General features: G+C 41.9%; 1 protein-coding gene across 3 annotated transcripts in view; it reads right to left on the reverse strand.

The window, feature by feature from the left end:
* Nucleotides 1-2,204: 2,204 nt before the first annotated feature.
* Nucleotides 2,205-20,435, reverse strand: part of stk40 (serine/threonine kinase 40) — a 63,500-nt gene continuing 45,269 nt past the window's right edge. For all 3 annotated transcript variants that reach the window (XM_061777965.1, XM_061777962.1, XM_061777964.1), the window contains 5 exons: nucleotides 15,857-15,972; nucleotides 11,388-11,532; nucleotides 10,631-10,750; nucleotides 10,374-10,458; nucleotides 2,205-6,438 (listed from right to left, as the gene is read on the reverse strand). In XM_061777965.1, the coding sequence (XP_061633949.1) occupies nucleotides 6,223-6,438; nucleotides 10,374-10,458; nucleotides 10,631-10,750; nucleotides 11,388-11,532; nucleotides 15,857-15,972 (682 nt within the window). In that variant the 3' untranslated portion in view covers nucleotides 2,205-6,222. The remainder of the gene's footprint in view (nucleotides 6,439-10,373; nucleotides 10,459-10,630; nucleotides 10,751-11,387; nucleotides 11,533-15,856; nucleotides 15,973-20,435) is intronic.

Genomic DNA, 20,435 nt, shown 5'->3' on the forward strand with positions numbered 1-20,435 from the left:
AAACATGCACACTTGGGGCTGACGTCACTTCTGATGGCAACTTCTTCCATTTGTGTGCAGCACAACAGCTAAATACTGCTTCACCGTGTTTGCTTTGGGCTCTGTGCTCCACTATTTGACCTGAGTCTGTCGATCTCAGAGCCTTAACTGGGTTTATATCCCATTAGCATTTCGTTCATATATTCAGGACACGATTTATAGACCAGTAGCAGAACTTTAAAATATATTCTAAAGCTGACTGGAAGCCAGTGTAAAGACTTTAGAATTGGAGTAATATGCTCTGACCTCTTTGTTCTAGTCAGAACCTGAGCCGCCGCATTTTGAATGAGCTGCAGCTGTTTAATGCTCTTTTTAATGAGTACAGTCAAAAGACCATTACAATAGTCAAATCTACTTGAGATAAAACCATGGATGAGCTTCTCCTGGTCTGCTGGACACATGCAAGCCTTCACTCTGGATATGTTCTTCAGATGGTAAAAGGCAGTTTTAGTAATTGATTTGATATGACTGTTGAAAGTCAGGTCGGAATCTATCAGAACACCAAGGTTTCGGACTTGGTCTTTGGTTTTTACAGAGAGTGAGTCCAGGTATTTACTAACGGCAATTCTCTTTTCTTTATTGCCAAAAACAATTATCTCAGTTTTGTTGTGGTTTAATTTAAGAAAATTTTGGCTCACCCAGATATTATCTGTTTTAGACAGTGACACAAAACCTCAATTGAACTGTTGTCATCTGGAGACACTGCTAGATATAATTGTGTCATCTGCATAGCTATGATAGTCAAAATTAAAGTTCTGAAGAATTTGACCCAAGGGTAGCATATACAGGCTGAACAGGAGGGGTCCAAGAACTGACCCTTGAGGCACCCCATAGGTCATTGCCATTCGAGGAGACTGAACACTTCCAATGGTTACAAAATAACTCCTTTCCTCCATGTAGGACCTGAACCATTTAAGGACTGTTCCATTTAGTCCTACCCACGTTTCCAACTTGTTCAGCAGTATATATTATGATCTACTGTATCAAAAGCCGCAATGAGGTCCAACATGACCAGAATTGACACCTTTCCCGAGTCAGTATTCAACAACACATACAACAACATACTGGAATAGTTAAGTCATTATGGAACTCCCACCTGTGGAATCCCTTGTTGGGCTGGTCTTGGGTCTGCTTGGACATTTGTGTTTTATTTTTTTGGTCAACCAGCTGGATGTCTGTCACCAGAATGCTCTCCAGGGGAATTAGGCAAGAGCATTGCAGATGTGTGACGTACTGTTGTCATCCATTGCATCCACGGATGGTTCTTCTCAACTCCTCAAGGCCCAGTTGCTTGGTGTTAACATCACCAGTGAAATTTTTGTACTGAGCATGTGCGCCGCGCCCATGGAAAATGTGCAAAAATGTACATACATATGCCGTGGAACATTGGTTTAAGAACAATTTGGTGTACGTACAAAATTTTACACACTATTTTCGGTTCACAGTCTTGGCACAGCCGTGCAAGGGCTCAGCTGTGCTTCTTTCTGTGCCGCATAAAAATCATTGGCCATTATTGGCTAACGACACACCGATAAAAAAAAAAAAAAGCTCATTCCGGGACTGCAACACTTACCATTTCCATTTATTTCAATGGGAAAAATAACCTCGGCTTGCGAACATTTCGGTTTGCGAGTGGAATGACAGAATGGATTTAACTAACTAAACCGAGGTTCCACTGTATATCAATACAAAATAGATTTGTATTAGAAATTTGGACGTTTCCAACTTATTACATACAAAACATAATTTAAAAAATAACCATGAATGAAAAAATTTAACCAAAAAAATACAATATCATGTGTATATGTATACTGTACAATGTAAAATGATAAACTACATCAAATATAAGCACATTTGATTGACTTACAGCAGATATGGGAACAAATATGAGTGTATAATATAATATGAGTGTTGCTTCACTCCGACTTTTCCATACTCTTACAGCAGTGGTGCATTATTAGAGAAATAATATGATTAATAAATATATTCACATTAACATACTCAAAAAGGTATCATTTACTCAAAGTTACAAGATATTCTAATTCGCCTTCAAATTAGAAATATGTAATCGAGTACTCAATAGGTCTAGCTCATAATTTAAGAAACTGCTCCACCTGCTGGCCAAAAGTAACTAAGCTTTGCAATCACCACACACAGGAGACGTATTTTCCATTATCAAAGTTTATTGCTGACATGCATGTAGTTTCTGATTAAGTAGAAAAATATGTTTTTGTTTTTTTTATACAAAGATTTTTCCAACTGTACAATAATGTCATGAGTGCGTCTCTAGATGCCCCCAAAGATGGGCAAGCAGCTTACGACGACAAAGACAACGACCAAAACGCGTGTGTCTTGTCCAATGATCGCTTGAAACACGCCAGCAGCGTCCAAAATGTACCCAACTACAGTACCTACAAAGCAGGGTGGGGGAATCGTTTCTTAAAATGAAAGTAATTTTGCTATTAAAGCGGCAGAGAAAACCCAGGAGAAATGTTTTCTGGAAGAGGACTAACTTTTTGGAAAACAATGCAATTTTGCTACTAAAAATTTTACAAAATGGAGGCAAATTCATGCAATTTTACTATTCAATCAGTAGGGGGTGGGGGGACAGGAGGGGATAGACAATACAATTCTGTTATTTTTTCCTCATTAAAAAAAGTGTAGTGAGTGAAACCAAGTGGGAAACATGGGTAAAAGTGTGGATGAACCACGGGGTTGGGGAAATATTTTATATTGTAATTTAGGGAAAATATATAAATTAAATCAGTGAAAGGAGGCAAGTGGAACTCTGAAGAAAAACTTGGGAAACTACGTTGATACATTTTTTTTGCTGTGTTAATTTTCATATATTCAATTAATGGAAGGAACGCAGAGGAAATATTTTAAGAAAAAAACAATTTCTGGAAGAAATACATTCTGGAAAAATATGCAATTTTGCTACAAAAAAATAAACAAATTAAAATGAACATCAATTTTTCTATCAAATTAATGGAGGGAACCTGGGGAAATATTTAAAGACAAAATAACATTGCTACAAAATAATACAAATATAAATTAAAATCAATATTTTGGGAAAATATGGAATTGTTGCTATTAAATTAGTGGAAGGAACCTAGTGGAAAAAATTGATACATTTTTGCTATTAAATTAGGGAGGAAAAGAGGTGACAAAATCTGGATCTTCTCTTGCTACAAAATAAGTGGCATGGCACAGACTGTGGCAACATCATGCATAACGACTTCCATGTTGCACTATTTTCATGCTTTTCAAAACCACAGTAGCGACACGTAGAAAAAAAATGCTGCTAAATATAGAAAGTGACGGTCTGGGGGACACAATTTCATTCACATTAAGTATATTTCTACATCTAATTCCTATTTGGTGGGCCACTATCACTGGAAATCTATTAATTTGTGTACTACTGCAATACTGATATGGAATTCACACATTTTCTAATGGGGACTTTCAATGAGTGATTCTGAAGGGGAAAAAAAACAGGAGTTTGTATTGAAGAAAATCATAATAATTAAAGCTAAGCATAAATCAGAGTAGCTTAAATGGTGGCAATATGGGAAGAATGCAGTTTATGGCAATTATGTGATGTATTTTAACTTAGTTTGTGCTCCCGGACTGTGGGAAGACAAAGAAATTGCTACTTTTTCATGATTGTAGCTGATATATATATATATTTTTTTTTTTTTTTTTTTTTTTTTTTTAGCAAACAATAAATAAAACAACCTTGAGGGTGAGATGCAAACATAAATACGTAGGAGGAAGAACAAATGATCCAGCGGAAAAGTTGCTTAACAGTCGCTGGTGCCTAGCTTTGCCTAAAAAAATTAACCTTGATTCATTCATAAAGTCACCACAATCCAAGGCAACCAGAAAATAACTTAAAAAAAAAAAATAATAATAATAATTAAAAAAAAAAGAAATATTACAGTATGGATCACCAAGCACCTACACAGTGGAATAATACATGTACATGAGGAGCTGCTAATACACAAGCAAGGGCCCCTGGCTAAATGGGAGGAAAAAACAAACAAAAAAACATCGCGTCAAGCTCTGTGTTGGTCTGCTTTTCACAGTGTGCCAGATAATAAACACCATTTGGACGCTTTTCCACCGCACAGTACCCACTTGGCTCTACGGTTTTTGTGGTTTTACACACAAAGGAACACATCAACTGCAAAAACAGACATGAAGGAAGCACATTTTATCCAAGCGGAGACTGAGGGAGGCAAGAAAACAGGCCACTGCAGCCAAGTGAAGACTGTGGAGTACACACGTCTGAAATGACAAAATAAAACTCGAAGCTGCGGTAGTCTACTCCACTGCAGTCTCTGTGGCTGGTTTTCTTGCTGCCCTTAGTCTTCTCTCAGATACCCTCAAATGCCTTGTCACCACGGCTGTTTGCATTGCGCCCGACGCCACGCCAACATTAGCTTAGCTGTGCCTTCAGTTCAGCTAGCTGCAGTAGTATACTCCACAGCAGCTTGTATTCTTGCTGCCTTCAGTCTCCTACACAGGTGTCACGGTTTGAACATACACGCTAGAAATTGTTAAAAAAAACATAGCTTTACTATATGGTTGTTGTAGCGGTTGTATTGTGCACAATCTGGCCTGTTTTCTTGCTGCCCTTAGTCTCCTCTCGGGTAAAATGAGTCTCCGTAGCATAGCTGTTAGCGTTCTGAACGATACGTTAAATGCAGAGTGGTAAATGCAGTTTTAGCCTTAAACTCTGAACGCTGCTGTTGCACGCATGTCTCGGGTTGGCGTCAGTGCTCCGTTTTCTCTCTGCCCACAAACAAACTCCTGTCAGGCGTGAAAACATTGTTCGACAGAATGCAGCTAGAAACAACAAAAACATAAACATGATAACTGTTTAGCTGTGCCTTAAGCTCTAGAAGAGGCAGGAGTATATCCCACAGTCTCCACTTGGCTACAGCAGCTTGTTTTTTTTCCCCGCTGCCCTGAGTCACATCTCGGACATTAAACCATTGTTTGAGGATACGCAGCTAGAAGTTACAAAAATATATTAACCAATGCTAGCTTAGCTGTACCTGACACTGCAATTGTATACTCCTTGACTGCAGTTCCCTGTTTGTCATGGCTGTCAGATAAGATTTGTCCTCCTTTCCGTGGTGTTCAGTGCTGAATGGATTTGCAGTTTCCTCGAACCGAGCCGGTATTGTGCAGTGGAAAAATGTCGAATGAAGGATAGCTTAAAGATGGCTGCTGAGGTCGATGGCTCGGCAGGCCCTGGTTTGAAACACGCGCACAGGTACACAAAGCCAGGCAGGCACGCACGCATGGACACGCACGCAGGCACGCAGGCGCACGCACGCACACACACACACACACACACACACACACTGCTATGCTAACATGTCAAAGTGTCATTCACAATCATACTGGAAAAAAAGAAAACACACTTTGTCCGTCATCCGTTGGACTACCTGGAAGCCGTTTCAATTCCGAATGAGGCGCTGGGTACCAGTTCCGTGGCGTTCCCAAAGTTTTACGTGAGTTTTGGCTGTGGGACCAAGGAGGTTAACGAAGTGGCGTCCAACATTTGGGTCTCACCGGGGATCTTGGCGTGGCGACTTCCAGGCTTTATGCACACTAGCTGCCTGATGCTAGGAAAGAGATCTCCCACAGGGACGAGACGACAAGTACCAAAGCGTGCATCCGTGGTGTCTGTCTTCAATGGGATAGTGAAAATGCTACTACAAGGTTAGATTGGTTAAAAAAAAAACAACAACAACAAAAAAGCTTATTCCGTTTCCGTCCCCCCGCCCCCCTTTGCGGAAAACCACTTGAGAGGGTTTGTTGTGTTTTTCCCATAGCATGACAGAAAAACGAACTTCGCCGGTGGCATCGTAGAACAGTGAGCGTGGTTTACCAACACAAAAGAAGAGACGGAGAGGTAGACTGATTTGAAGGTTTGCCAAAATGGGACAACAGTAGAAGGAAGGAGGGGGCCTGCTACATGATGGTGGTCCTGTATTGATCAGGAGGTCCAGGGTACACACGGAAAACATAGATGGAGGTTGCACAGTGACTACAAGGTTAACCGATGGCCTTTCTTGAGCAGTTCTGCCCCATTTTGTTTCACCTGGCATGGCCCAAAGTCTACACATGGAGGGTGCCCCCACCCACCTGCGAGTTCAGTTTGAGGGTCTACTTGCGGAGGAAGCGCTGTGCCAGGATGGCGGCGTCCAGCGGGCTAACGGGTTGGGCGTCGTGGCCTAGCCGGCGCACCGGGGGCAGGCTGTTGAAGTGACGCTTGAGGAAGCTCTTGGCCTCGTGGAATGTGTTCTTCTCCTCGGCCAGCAGCAGCTGCTGACGCATGTAGTTCTCAAACTCGTACTGCGATGACTCTTCCGTCACTTTGGCCTGGAGGAAGGAAAGAGATCCGCAAGTGAATATTGCGACAGCTCGAACTGATGCACAGGGGATCCTCGGTTTACAGTGTTCCCAACACAAATATCCGTTGCAAAAATATGCTGTCATGCAGGAAAAGGCACACACACTTATTACAGTGGTACTTTGACTGACAAATAGAGGTGCAACAATTGATCGATTAAATTGGCAACTAATCGATTATCTAACTTTTGATAAGCGATTAATCGTTTAGGGACATAAACTTGAAATAGTCCAAATCCTTGGAATTTCAGCTTCTCAACAGTAAATCTTGTCAGATTTCTGTAGTCCTCCATGAAAGCAGACTGATTATCTTTGTGTTTATTCAAAATAAGATATTTGCAAACATCTGCTTTTGCTTTGGAAAAGCATGATCAATATTTTTGCCGATTTTATGACGTTTCGGAAAAAAACAGTAACTGAATGATAATCAATTAATGTTTGTGTATTTTCTGCACTATTTATTTGAAATAATCTCCTGATTTTAAATAAAGGGATGGAAATTCTGGTGTGGTGTGGTGCAAAGGGTAAGTGTATGCCCTGCAACAGGAGGGTCGCTATTTGCATCCCCACCCGAGCGCATGCTGTCTTTGTGTACCTGGGAAAGACACTTAACCCCCATTGCCCATGAATCAATGTGGTTAGATGTTTGGTGGTGGTCGGAGGGGCTGTAGGCACAGAATGGCAGCCACGCTTCTGTCAGCCTTCCCCGTGGCAGCTGTGGCTACACAAGTAGCTAACCACCAGGTTTGACTGAGGAGTGAATGAATAATGTGTGCGTCTTTGAGTGCCTAGAAAAGTGCTATACGAGTGTAATGCTTTAATTACTACATTAAAATGTTTTTTATTTATTTATTTGTATTTTTTTTTTTAAATAATCGGATTCATCAATTCATTAAAGGAAAATTGATAGATTAATAGAATAGATTAAAATAATCGTTAGTTGCAGCCCTACTTGCGAGCAGCGGGTGATTTAACGGGGTGATTATGACCCTTTTCAAATCAGCCAAAATCGGCAATTCTAAAAATTTGTTTCCCCCCCATTTATAATTTTTAATGCACATGCTTCTCCCCATTGAAAGCATCATCCTAAATTCTTATAAATGGTACAATAAGTAATAATTGTGGTTTAGATGACATCGTTAAATTAAACGTATTCTTAAATATCAGTTCATCCTTGTTGCACGGCACAAAGTCTGAGACTAAAGCATTTGTGTTTAAAGGTCCCCTATTTTACCAAACCAACCTTTTCTATTTGGGATGTTATATTGGCTCTATGGTGCCTCAGTAATCGTGAAATATGAATATGAATTAAACTCCTCCACACATTCCTCACTTCCAGACGTTTTTCTGATGAGAGGCCTGAAATCGGGTCATTCGAATTTCTCGAGCTTATCTACGTCACGAGTGATCTCCACTTATCTTTCCGCTCCTGAGCCAGCACTGTCAACATAAACACGTGTGTTCTCACAAGTGGGTCTTCTACACTGAAGCGGTCTTCGCCAAATACGGACAAAGCGGATAAAAAACTGGGTCAAACAGAAGTAGCTGTCAGAGGGGCCTTTTCCCAACATTCGTATAACAAAACCAAGGTGTTTTTTCAATGAAATTGACAGTTTTATACTAAGTCCATGTTAGAAAGTCACCCAATGGAGGTCTAAATTGGCAAATTATGGGACCTTTAACAAGCAATGCCTAATTAGGCATGATAATACACACGAAACCTAAAGTCACGGTTTCACAACAAAACAAATAAATAAATACAGTGCAACATAAACCAACCATAAAAGTGATTCAACAAACTATTGGTAATATAAACACACATACACATCAACGATTAACGTCGTTTTAATCCTTAAAACATTAATTCAGTGCATTGTGCAGCACGTCTTGCACTGCATTCTGGGAAAAGCGTGGCTTTACCGTCGTTACCATAGATATAAACAACAGGTAGATACGACTTGCCCCTTTCAGCTTAACCAAAATATCAAGGATACGTTCTATATTGATAGCATTGACAAAAACGTAAACCTTGTGAAAATCGTTTGAGAAATGAGCAAGTTATGACTTATTCTATGCAAATACACTGCTTTTGATGGCAACGAGTTGGAGACCAGTTCAGGGTGTACCCCGCCTCTCGCCCAGAGTCAGTTGGGATAGGCTACAGCACAGTGAGGATAAGCGGTATGGAAAATGGCCAGACTTCTGTTAAAAATGTACTGTAACAGTTAAGCACTTATTCTCTCTATATTTTACCTTTGCTTAGCATGGCTCGTCTGTCTTCTCCTGTTCTCTCTTCTTGTTCGGTGTGTTGCATGTTTAGCTACTCCTTGTAATCCTTAGGTAATAACGATACTTGTCAGAAGTGTAGCTAATTTGCAGCCATGGAGGCAAGGATTAGTAACAGGTCTGGTAAACAAGGATTTTTCAAATCAAAGATTTTTTTTTTAACCTGTGACAGACCCCACATGTAAAGATAAAAAAGGTCCTGTATTTTGGCTATTTAAACCTCATAGAGTGACTTTCTAATATGGACATAGCATAAAAGTGTCAATTTCATTAAAAAAAAAAAACACCTTGGTTTTGTCATACTAGTGTTCAGAAAAGGCCCCTCCGACCGTCCCCTTTCCTCTGATTGGTTGCCTCTGTGTAGAAGACCCACTTGTGAGAGAGCACGTTTTGTTGACAGCGCTGGCTCAGGAATGGAAAGGGAAGGCGGAGGACTTTGCTAGTGACGTAGATAAGCTCGAGAAATTTGAATGACCTGATTTCAGGTCTCTTGGCAGAAAAACGTCCGCAACTCAGGAATGCATGGACGATTTTGATTCGTATTTCACTTTTACTGAGACACCATAGAGACAATACTACATCCCAAATACTAGAAAAAGTTGGTTTGGCAAAATATGTCCCCAGTTTTGGTCAGATTGTGTGTGGTGTGCTCCAATAATCTCAACACAACACCACACACACAAATATTCTGTTCTACCACTTATCCTAAACTCTTGCGTGTTTACACGTGATCCCACAAAAACAAAAACGGACACATTGCACCAAAGACATAAGGATATCATTCAGGCTGAGAACAGGCAAGAACTGGTAAGATAAGGAGCTGCTGAGGGAACAGGAACTCTTATCTGAAAAGGAGGCTCACTCGGCTTTTGGATCCCATGAGAGAAGGAAGAGAGTCCAGCGTGCCGTATGCTTCTACTCGACCAAAGCTTTTGTAATCAATAAATACTTAAAGATAAGTCTAGTGTACCAAGATTCTTATTTGGGGACAACATCACCTACCAAACATTAAAGAACCAGGGAGAAGGAATTCCATCAGGACCTTTTCCTTGCGAGGCCAGCTGGGCAACTCCCGGGCCTCCCTTGGAATTACTTAGAGTATGTTTGATTCTCTTTTGTTTTGTGTGTCCGTTTTAAAGTAAACTTTACCTGGAAGTGACAAACAGCTCGAGGCAAGAATGCATAGTCTTTTATTTGGAGAATTGTGCAAGTGAGTAAGAACAAATGTGAAATAGTACTTTAAAAGTGTGTTTTCATATGTTTAAAGTGTATGTTTAATGTACCGCCAGAAGCAGAGTGAGTTATGACGTCCGCAAGCCATAGGCTGAGCTCGGGTATATCTGAGGTGTTTATTTACACTGCACTCACATTAGCAGATATATGATACACATTGAATTTCTCTCCACATTTGGAATAGTAGGTCTGTTTCTGATCTGAAGAGATCAGATCGCATGTTGTTCTTATTTTTTATTTATTTATTTTTAACTCTGCCATGATGCATATCCCAATTATGCCAGTTGAGAGGAGGAGGGGGAACAAATTCAATAGTGTCACTTGAGTCATGGATTGGAAATTCAGCCTTGTGCAAAGAACCTCCATCAGTATATAAATTCTATTACCTCTTGTAGATGCTCTGGGTGGTTGACCTGATCGTCAATATCTGGAACCACCTGCAACGGGCCGCTCAGCGACGAAACAGACTGCCTGTAGTGCAACAATGAGCAGACGATGTAAACTGGAAATTGATTTTTGTGAAAACAATTCTGAGATTTTATTTTAAGGCCATATCGCCCAACCGTAGGTGATACAGTTGTAAACAGAGGACCACTTGTACTAGGAATGGTCCAATTGGGCATAACGCTTGAGGTGCACTTACCATGAGGCGATGATGTCACCGAGGGATTCCAGCACCTCACCAGCGGTCAGCCTCTGCTGAGGGTCGAGCACCAGCAACTTCCGGATCAGACACACCGTGTTCTCGGACACGCGGCCATCTCTGCGGGGGACATTCAGGACGTTACACGCATGTAATTTTTGTGAAAATTATATATGAATACAATTTACTGACAAAAAGTTGGGAAAATTTGACTTTCGGTTAAAATTCCAGGATGACCCTCAAATGCAGTTTAACTTTTATAGGTGAACTTAATTAGACCTCAAAACTTATGAATGCACATCTTCAATGTTTTGGTACTTTGGGACAACTTGCTGTTCTGTAAGGACAGGTGTTTGATCTATGAATTTAACTATTACATTTACTGGTTCATTTAGAATTGGCGGTAAACAATCCTTTTCAACATGCAGTGCTCACATTTTGACAACATGAGACCAAGACGATACCTAACAATTGATGAACAGTATGTCGCTGCAAGGCTTCAAATAGGATCTGGTCACTTATGAGTGTCATCAGCAGGTTGCAGCAAAGATACAGAAAGGCATAGGTGGATGCCCGTAGAAATTTACTGGACGTACCTTCAAATGTTTTGAGAATATCAAATTAAGTTAATTTGAAAAGGTTATAGCACATATTAGTATCATGCTGAAATTTCACCCGAAAGCCCAAAATATCCCAAACGTTTTGTGAGAAGTGTATACTGAAGGAGATCATAGTGAGATCTCCCACAGCGCCTCACTCTGGGATGGAGTACTCGGCGGCCTTGATCTTGCGGAAGAGCTCTTGAGGTATGCTGTCGTAGAAGGGGAACTGGCCGTACAGCATGGTGAACAGGACCACGCCAAGAGCCCACATGTCGCTGGGCTTACCCCGGTAAGGGCGACCTGGAAAAGCAGACAGAGGAGTACCGAGGGGTTTCACTATTTATTTCAGAGATTAAGAATACAAACGACGAGATCAGGGTTCGCACTGCCCGTTCGCAACCTCGCCAAATGGCTAATTGAAACAGGATGCGGCGAAACGAATAATGTCACCATGCTGGCGAATCAAAATTGCCTGTGTCAAAACTCAAAAGCCCTTCCTGATAAAAGTTAAATTGAGCGCCCTCATCCTGCGTGTGAACGGTGTTAATGGTTTATTTTTCCCCATCGCTACATAAAATGCTTCAATCCGCCGTCCAACTTCTGCTGGCTAAAAGCAGTCAGGCTCATGGGCTTTCCTGGCTGCGGGGAGTGGCGCATCTGGAAAAAGAAAAGACCCAATGCTGCTTGGTGGCGAATTGAAGCATGTATATTTATTACCGTGACGTGCGTATTAAGTGCAGATGGTGACACCGGATGGTGGACCAGAATTTTCTCGAAGCCGTCCGGAAGTCTTTCTCCATGGCCTCACTGAACTCCTCCCATGCCCGAGTTTTTGCTTCAGCAACCACCAAAGCTGCAGTCCGCTTGGCCAGCCGGTACCCATCAGCTGCCTCAGGAGTCCCACAGGCCAAAAAGGCCCGATAGGACTCCTTCTTCAGCTTGACGACATCTCTCACCGTTGGTGTCCACCAACGGGTTCGGGGATTGCCGCCACGACAGGCACCAATCACCTTACATCCACAGCTCCGGTCAGCCGCCTCAGCAATGGAGGTGCGGAACATGGTCCACTCGGACTCTATGTCCCCCGCCTCCCCCGGAACATGAGCAAAGTTCTGTCGGAGGTGGGAGTTGAAACTCCTTCTGACAGGGGATTCCGCCAGACGTTCCCAGCAGACCCTCACAATACGTTTGGGCCTGCCACGTCGGACCGGCATCTTCCCCCAGCCAACTCACCAGCAGGTGGTGATCAGTTGACAGCTCCGCCCCTCTCTTCACCCGAGTGTCCAAGACATGCGGCTGCAAGTCCGATGACACGACCACAAAATCGATCACCGAACTGTGACCTAGGGTGTCCTGGTGCCAAGTGCACGTGTGGACACCCTTATGCTTGAACATGGTGTTCGTTATGGACAATCCGTGATGTGCACAGAAGTCCAATAACAGAAAACCACTCGGGTTCTGATCAGGGGGGCCGTTCCTCCCAATCACGCCCTTCCAGGTCTCACTGTCATTGCCCACGTGAGCATTGAAGTCCCCCAGCAGAACGATGGAGTCCCCAGGGGAGTGCTCTCCAGCACCCCCTCCAAGGACTCCAAAAAGGGTGGGTACTCTGAACTGCTGTTTGGTGCATAGGCACAAACAACAGTCAAGACCCGTCCCCCCACCTGAAGGTGGAGGGAGGCTTTTCCATTTGAATTGAGGTCCAAATGTGGATTGGATCAGGATGAACACTGGTTTGTTATTACCAACTTAAAAACATTTCACTTGTCAGTTTGAGCCTCATATTTTCTATATGAAGTTGGTAGTTATAAACAAAGGACAAATGATGTATTTCAGGGGGCCCGAGAAGGAATCAATTTGTCTGCAACTGAATACTATAAAAGCTTATATAGTGTCAACATTAACGCAAATAATTTGCTCCACACAAGGATGTTGATCATCAGTGGTGATTCAGGGTGATCAGCAAGTTCCATTCAAGGCACCGAGTACAATAATTAACAGGATGAGCAAAGCAAGCAAACAAGTTGAGTCAGTGTCCGCGTTGAGATTTCCGCAAAGTTTCCACATTAAAGTGAAGCCGGTGCAATTAACACGCTGAGCCGTCCAAATCAGCTGGCACTAGTGAGGAGGGGGTGAGGAGAGGAGGTGCATCAAGCCGTATACGGGCAATATTGTTACAGACAAGTAGGTGGTGGCGCCAACAGCAGGCAATTTGGTAAAAACTTGTGTACGCAGGCACACACAGAAAAAAAACGAGAAATGTGCACACATGCTCATAGACACGCACGTGCACACACATGCACAAACAAACACAACAAGCAAGCATACACACTCACGAGACAGACACACACAAAGACACACAAATGCACACTGAGACAAAGACACCTGCACACATGCACACACACTGAGACGCAGGCACGCGCGCACACAGATACAGATCTGCACACGTCCACACACACACACACACACACACACACAAAGTGAGAGACACATGCACACACTCAGACAAAAACACAAAGAGGCATAGTGTCCCCTCCAAAAGTATTGGAACGGCAAGGTCATCAATTCCTTTGTTTTTCTTGTATACTGAAGACATTTGGGTTTCAGATCAAGAGATGAATATGAGACAAACGTTCAGAATTCCAGCTTTGATTTTATGGTATTTACATCTAAATGTGTTAAAACAGACCGGTTCTGAGGACCGGGGTTCAATCCCAGGCCCCGCCTGTGTGGAGTTTGCATGTTCTCCCCGTGCCTGCGTGGGTTTTCTCCGGGCACTCCGGTTTCCTCCCACATCCCAAAAACATGCATTAATTGGAGACTCTAAATTGCCTGTAGGTGTGACTGTGAGTGCGAATGGTTGTTTGTTTGTATGTGCCCTGCGATTGGCTGGCAACCAGTTCGGGGTGTACCCCGCCTCCTGCCCGATGATAGCTGGGATAGGCTCCAGCACGCCCGCGACCCGAGTGAGGAGAAGCGGCTCAGAAAATGGACGGATGGATGGATGTGTTAAAACAACTCAGGACAGAGCACCTTTTGTTTGAAGCCACCCACTTTTCAAGTGAGCAAAAGTATTAGAGCACGTGACTGTTTTTCTAGTTGCTCAGGTGTTGCCTTTTAGGTTGATTGCTTAAACATTAGATAGTGGTTGTTTTGGTTTTTGGTTTCACCTATGAAAACTGTATTTGCTGTTCAACAAACATGAAGACCAGAGAGCGCTCTATGGGAGAAAAGCAAGCCATTTTGAAGCTGAGAGACGAGGGAAAATCAATCAGAGCTATTGCACGAACATTGGGCCATAGACAATACAACAATTTGGAATGTCCTGAAAGAAAAACTACTGGTGTACTCAGCAACAGACATCGAACATGGCCAAGGGTATCAACAGCAGTTGATGACAGAAACATTGTGAGAGCTGTGTAAACAAGTACAAGAAAAAACGAACTAAAATTAGAAAACGAAATTGAGGAAAAAAATTAAACATCTCACTGAAGAATATGCAATTAATCCGAAAACTTCAAAAGGCAAAACATCAATTAGACATCATATATTATATTAGACATCTACAACAGTTAAGATACACTGAGTACAATAATAAATCAGGCAAATTTCTCACAAACCAACTTCAACGCTAAAGAAAAATAATTCATTAGTCTTTCAAGATTCAAACGGCAGCTGCACACAGTCACCACTAGAAATAAATTAAATACTTATTATAGCAGGTTATATGCAGTTTTGAAATTGAAAATCGAGATGTAAATACCATGAAATAAAAGCTGGGATTCTGAACCTTTGTCTCACATTCATCTTTTGATCTGAAACCCAAATGTCTTCAGTATATCTTATGTCTTCAGTATGTCTTCAAAAACAAAGGAACTGACCTTGCCGTTCCAATACTTTTGGAGGGGACTGTACATGCACACGCGCTTACGACAGACACACACAAAGACAGAAACAGACAGACACACACACAAGTATCGATCGAGAAGCGCACACACAGACACACACAGAGCGTCAGACATACACGTACACATACTACCCACTAGGACAAAGACACACACACACACACACACATGTACATGCATAAACTCACAAGCGTGCACACATACGCACCCCCACACCGACGCACACACACAGTAGTAGGAGGTATATGGGAGTAGTTTCCTTACAGTGAGTCATCAGTGCGTGACTCATTGACACTTCCATTTAATTGCATGCTAGTCACGTTACGTTGACACACGCACGAAGGCACGCACACACATACTGACAACCAAGTTTATGCACAGCTTTGGCGAGGCTGAATGCAAGTGCACAGCGTCAGTCAAGCGGTGGAGAGAAGCCGTCAACATTTACTTTCCCATTGCACGCCGGCTTCCTCTTTTCATAGAAAAAGAGTTCCCACAAAAGATAAAGGAGCTCCCCCTGTACATTTTGATGGATTAAAAAAAGATAATTAATGTTTTGCTTGGTCCCGTACTGCAAAGCATCCTTTTCAGGGGGTGGGGTGGGGTGGTGGTGACCCAACAAGGCCAAAAAGATGTTATGCAACAGCCCTTAACCACAATCCTACCAACACAACTCTGCGAGGGAGAACATGTAAAACATCATTTATCTTGCCACTCACCGCTTAGCACGTCGGGGCTGATATAGGCAGGACTTCCTCTCTGGTCTTTGAGCAGGTCGTCCTCACTCACCAGGTGTTTCCCTAAGCAGAAGTTGGTGATGGTGATTCGGTGCGTCCTGTAAAAATATACAGATGCAGAGCAAATGGATTAATACCAGCAGAGACTAAATTCTGGCATTAGGGATGCACGATTATGGCCAAAATAATAATCCTGATTATTTTGACCAACATCGTAATCACGATTATTAATCACGATTATTCCTAATGTTAGGGAAAACTTTTATTTTTATTGCAATTTTCAAAAAACTATGCAAATTTTCAGTGCAAAATGAATCATTAAACAAGAATAAAATGATTAAAAAAAATAAATGTACCCCAAAAAAAAACAAATACTACTTTACCAAGGGCTAACTGAATAAATATGCTATTACAAAGTGCAATCACCAATTGCAACTTAATGGAAGCAAGTACAGTTAATGCAAAATGCAATAACATTAGGCTGTAAGCACCGACTTTTCATTTGAAAATTCCCGTCAATATAGTGAATTGTCAAGGAGGGGAACATCTCCGTTGTTCTGTTGACAATTGGTCAGTCGTGTGGTTGGAGCGGGAGTTGGATTGAAATCTTTCGAAAAGCATTTTGGTGGAGAGGTGATCTGTCAGTTGAGATGCCACGGGGAAGGGAAGGTTGGAAATTGGTCTGAAGTTTACTGGGGTGTCCAAGTTTCGGCCAGGTATTTTATTTTATCATTTTATTTTTTTTAAGAATGGGGCTGGATGGATGGATGCCAGCTAACAGGGAGGTGTTTACTGTTGCTGTGATTAGTGGAGAAAGAGCAGGAAGGCAGGCCTTGAAAAAGCTGGAGGGGATGAGGTCCAGGATGCAGGTGTCAGTTTTCATTTCAGTGATGAGCTTGGAGAGCTCAGTGGAGGTGACCGGGGTAAACTGTGAAAGGGGCTGGTAGGATAAGAGGGGGCCAGATATCTTGATGGTGTGTGTGTGTGGGGGGGGGGGGGGGGTTAAGTTGCTGTTGATAGTCATTTTTTTGTTTGGAAGAATAACAGAAAGGAAGTGCATTTTTCAACTGTAAATGACTGGGAACTGTTGTGCAGGGGGCTGTAGAGTTTATGGTGGAAAAGAGTGACTTGGGGTTACTGGAGTCATCGTGAATTTTTTTGGGCGTAGTAAGTGGAACCTACATTGGAAATGGCATCCTTGCATTGGTGCATATGTTCTTTGTAAGCTTGGGAGTGGACTGTGAGACCTGTTTTATTACAGAGTCGTTCAAGTTGCCGGGCATGGGTTTTCATTTGACAAATCTCAGGGGTGTACCATTGAGCAGAGTGGGTGAAGGAGACACTTTTTTCCATTTTGATAGGCGCAAGCTCGTCTAGGGAGGAAGAGTGAGGTTGTAGTAGTCTGTAGTTACTTGTCCTGAATTGAATCATGTCCAGATAACGGATGTTGATCCCTGTTCGAGGCACTAGTTCCTCACCATAATCCCCAATGTTTGCTGTACTTTCTTCTCTCGACATGTCTTTCTCGCTTGCCACTTAGTCCACCGCGTGACTGACTATTGAGGCTCCCTTGCTTGTTTTATACGCACCTTAATGAAGCCATGCATTCGCCCCCTGGTGTTTGGCTGACTACTGGTTGAGAAAGTGCTTCATATGCAGCAGACGAGGAGAGCCTACATTTTAAAATGTGAAATCATAGACGAGGCTAATTTGATTAATTGTGCAGCCCAACTGTTATTGAAACTGTTAGTGAAAAAGGTATTTATTTGAGATGAAGCATTCATTTCTCCAAGTGCACCTAGCTATTAATTCAGGAACTGAGTCTATGAGAATGGAAGACACTTTAAAAAGAAGAGACAAAAATGCATTTATTTAAGGTGAGGAATTAATTTCTCCAACTGCTCCTGGCTAATAATTCTGGAATGAAGTACAATTTGAATGGAAGCCACTTAAAAGAGACTGTTTTGTTCCTAAGGGGGATATATCTGAGGTAAAGTAGTATTTATCATTATGAGGAAAAACTAATGAGAGGGCAAATTACACAGGACAGAGTGATTATTATGGTTTGTAAAGAAAATGTTGCACTAGAAGAGCAGCTGAAGCTTTGTGTTCCATTGGAGGAGAAAGAAAGAAGACAAAGAAAAAAACCCAGAATACTTTGTACAAACACATGAGTCAACCTGCGGCCGAGGATGATTGTTGATTACTAAGCCTGCATGCTGAGGAGCTGGCAAGTGGATTTGTATTTATAAGGCTGAAAAGCATGCAAAAAATTTACACAGACACAGTAGGCACACAACTTTAACTTGTACCCACGCCACATATGTGAAACCTCTCTCCCTACACGTGCTTTCTAAAAAAGGTCACCAGATTCCCCCCTCTTCTCTCTCACTTTCACACCAAACGCACAGACTTTTATTCCAGCCAATTCTTGTCGAGCTTTTTGCCGTTCAGCCCTTGTTTGAATTCAGATCATATGGCAAGTGACCTTGTCATGCGCATAAGTGGAAGGCCAAAAGGAACACGACGCAGCACTTCAAGGACACCATGGGCATAAACACATACTTTGTGGTGTGCTCTGCTCTTTTGTCCTCACGTATCACGACCTTACAGCTCTTGCTCCGGAGATGGCCTTGATAACATTGCATGCTTGCCTCATGTGTGGTGGGTGGCGGGGTGGGGTGGGGGGCTGGGCAAGGATCCTTGGGGACACTAGTCATGCCATCTAGAAATCCGAGCCGGACTTCTGCTTGCATTTTGCTGGATATGCGACAGCTGACGAGGAATGAGGTTAAATGCAGGGCGAGCTGTAAGTAGCGTTGGTGTCAAAGTCGAGGTCCGAGAACCAGATTGCGGCCCTCCATATAAATTTAAGCATTTAAGGATGGCAAATTTAAATCTTTAAGGACCTTTAAATAAAATGTAAGACCTTACCAGATAGAGGCGGAGCAATTAACAACTTATCGATCAAGTTATAGTAATGGCCCCTCCAGCACTGGGGTTAGGCTCCAGACCCCCCCCCCCCCCCCTCACGATCAGTAAAAATCTGTGATATAAAAATAGCCTATTAAAATACACCCTCGGTATGTTTTTATAGCATTTTTGGCACTTAAATATTTTGAAGGTAATTAAACACAAAACAATACAAGCCCATTTAAACACACATTGAGAGAGCGCGTAATGGATAACACAAAACTATTGAACAAAGTATCGAAAATAGAGTAACAAGTGTAATACCACTTAAAAAAAATAATAAATCCACGATATTACGGGACCGTGACAAGTGAACAGCGATATAGCGGGGTTTACTATAATCAACAACAATTTTGATAAGATAGCTGGGATAGGCTCCAGCACGCCCGCGACACTAGTGAGGATATGCGGTACAGAAAATGGATTAATCATTTAGAGACATTAACTTGTCTAAATCCTCTGAATTTCAGCCTCTAAACAGGAAATCTCAGATTTCTGTAGTCCTCCATGAAAGCAGACTGATTATCTTTGTGCTTAATCAAAATATTTGCAAACATTTGCTAGTGAATTTGGAAAACAATGATCAAGATTTTTTTGCCCAATTTCTGGGACCAACCAGTAACTGAATCATAATTGTTTGTGGATTTTCTGCACTGTCAATTTAAAAAAATGCCCTGCTTTTGAATAAAGGGATGGAAATTCAAAAGATTATTTGATTCATTAATTAATTAAAAAAATTATAAATTGATTATTATTAAATAATCATTATTTGTCACCTTAATACCGTCACCTTAAATGAACAAAATACGACCACATTACAAATGGCAAACTCATTCCATAAGTTGCGTACCTGAAACGATCTCTAAAACCTTTAAACAACAGATAAAAGGCTCAAGTGTCTCAAATAAACCATTTACTTTATAATCACTTAAGATCACGGACAGATCTCAAAGAGGTTATAGAAGGAACAGAAGAAGAGGCTTTAAATTGTCAGTCCAGCAGTGATACATCGTGTGCTCCATTTTGTAGTAGTAACAGTAGTAATGGTAGTGGTTGTACCTGTATTATTGTAGTGTTTGCAGTACTAGTAGAGGGAGTGATTAGGGGTGTCCCGATCTGATCCTTGAGATCGGAAATGGGTCCGATGTCAGCAAAATAATGAGTATCGGGTTAGATCAGACTGGATTTAAAATCGCCAATTTGACCACTCTTGTAAAAGCAGTCCATTCCATGCTCCGCTTCAGCACTTCTATCCAGCAGCTCCCAGCCGGCATGCAGAGCCCACGTGATCACAACAATAGGTTGCTAAGGTGCTAAAATAGTAGCACGGAGTAAGAGTGAATGTTGCTTGATTAAAGTCATTTATTCACACTCCAGTTGAAGTTCACTGTAAAACTAAGCACACAAAATAATTATGCCTATTTTAATGTTCAAATAAATCAAAGACTTTGTTTCTTTCTTTGATTTTGTTCACCAAAATAGTTAGCTCAAAGCCAACACACAATGAATGAAAAACACCATTGATGAGCTAAGCGGCACTTTTATCTCTCAAAATAATATTGGTACACAAATGCTGTACAAACACACA

This window comes from Phyllopteryx taeniolatus, chromosome 6, assembly GCF_024500385.1.
Source record: "Phyllopteryx taeniolatus isolate TA_2022b chromosome 6, UOR_Ptae_1.2, whole genome shotgun sequence".
NCBI classification, from domain to species: domain Eukaryota; kingdom Metazoa; phylum Chordata; class Actinopteri; order Syngnathiformes; family Syngnathidae; genus Phyllopteryx; species Phyllopteryx taeniolatus.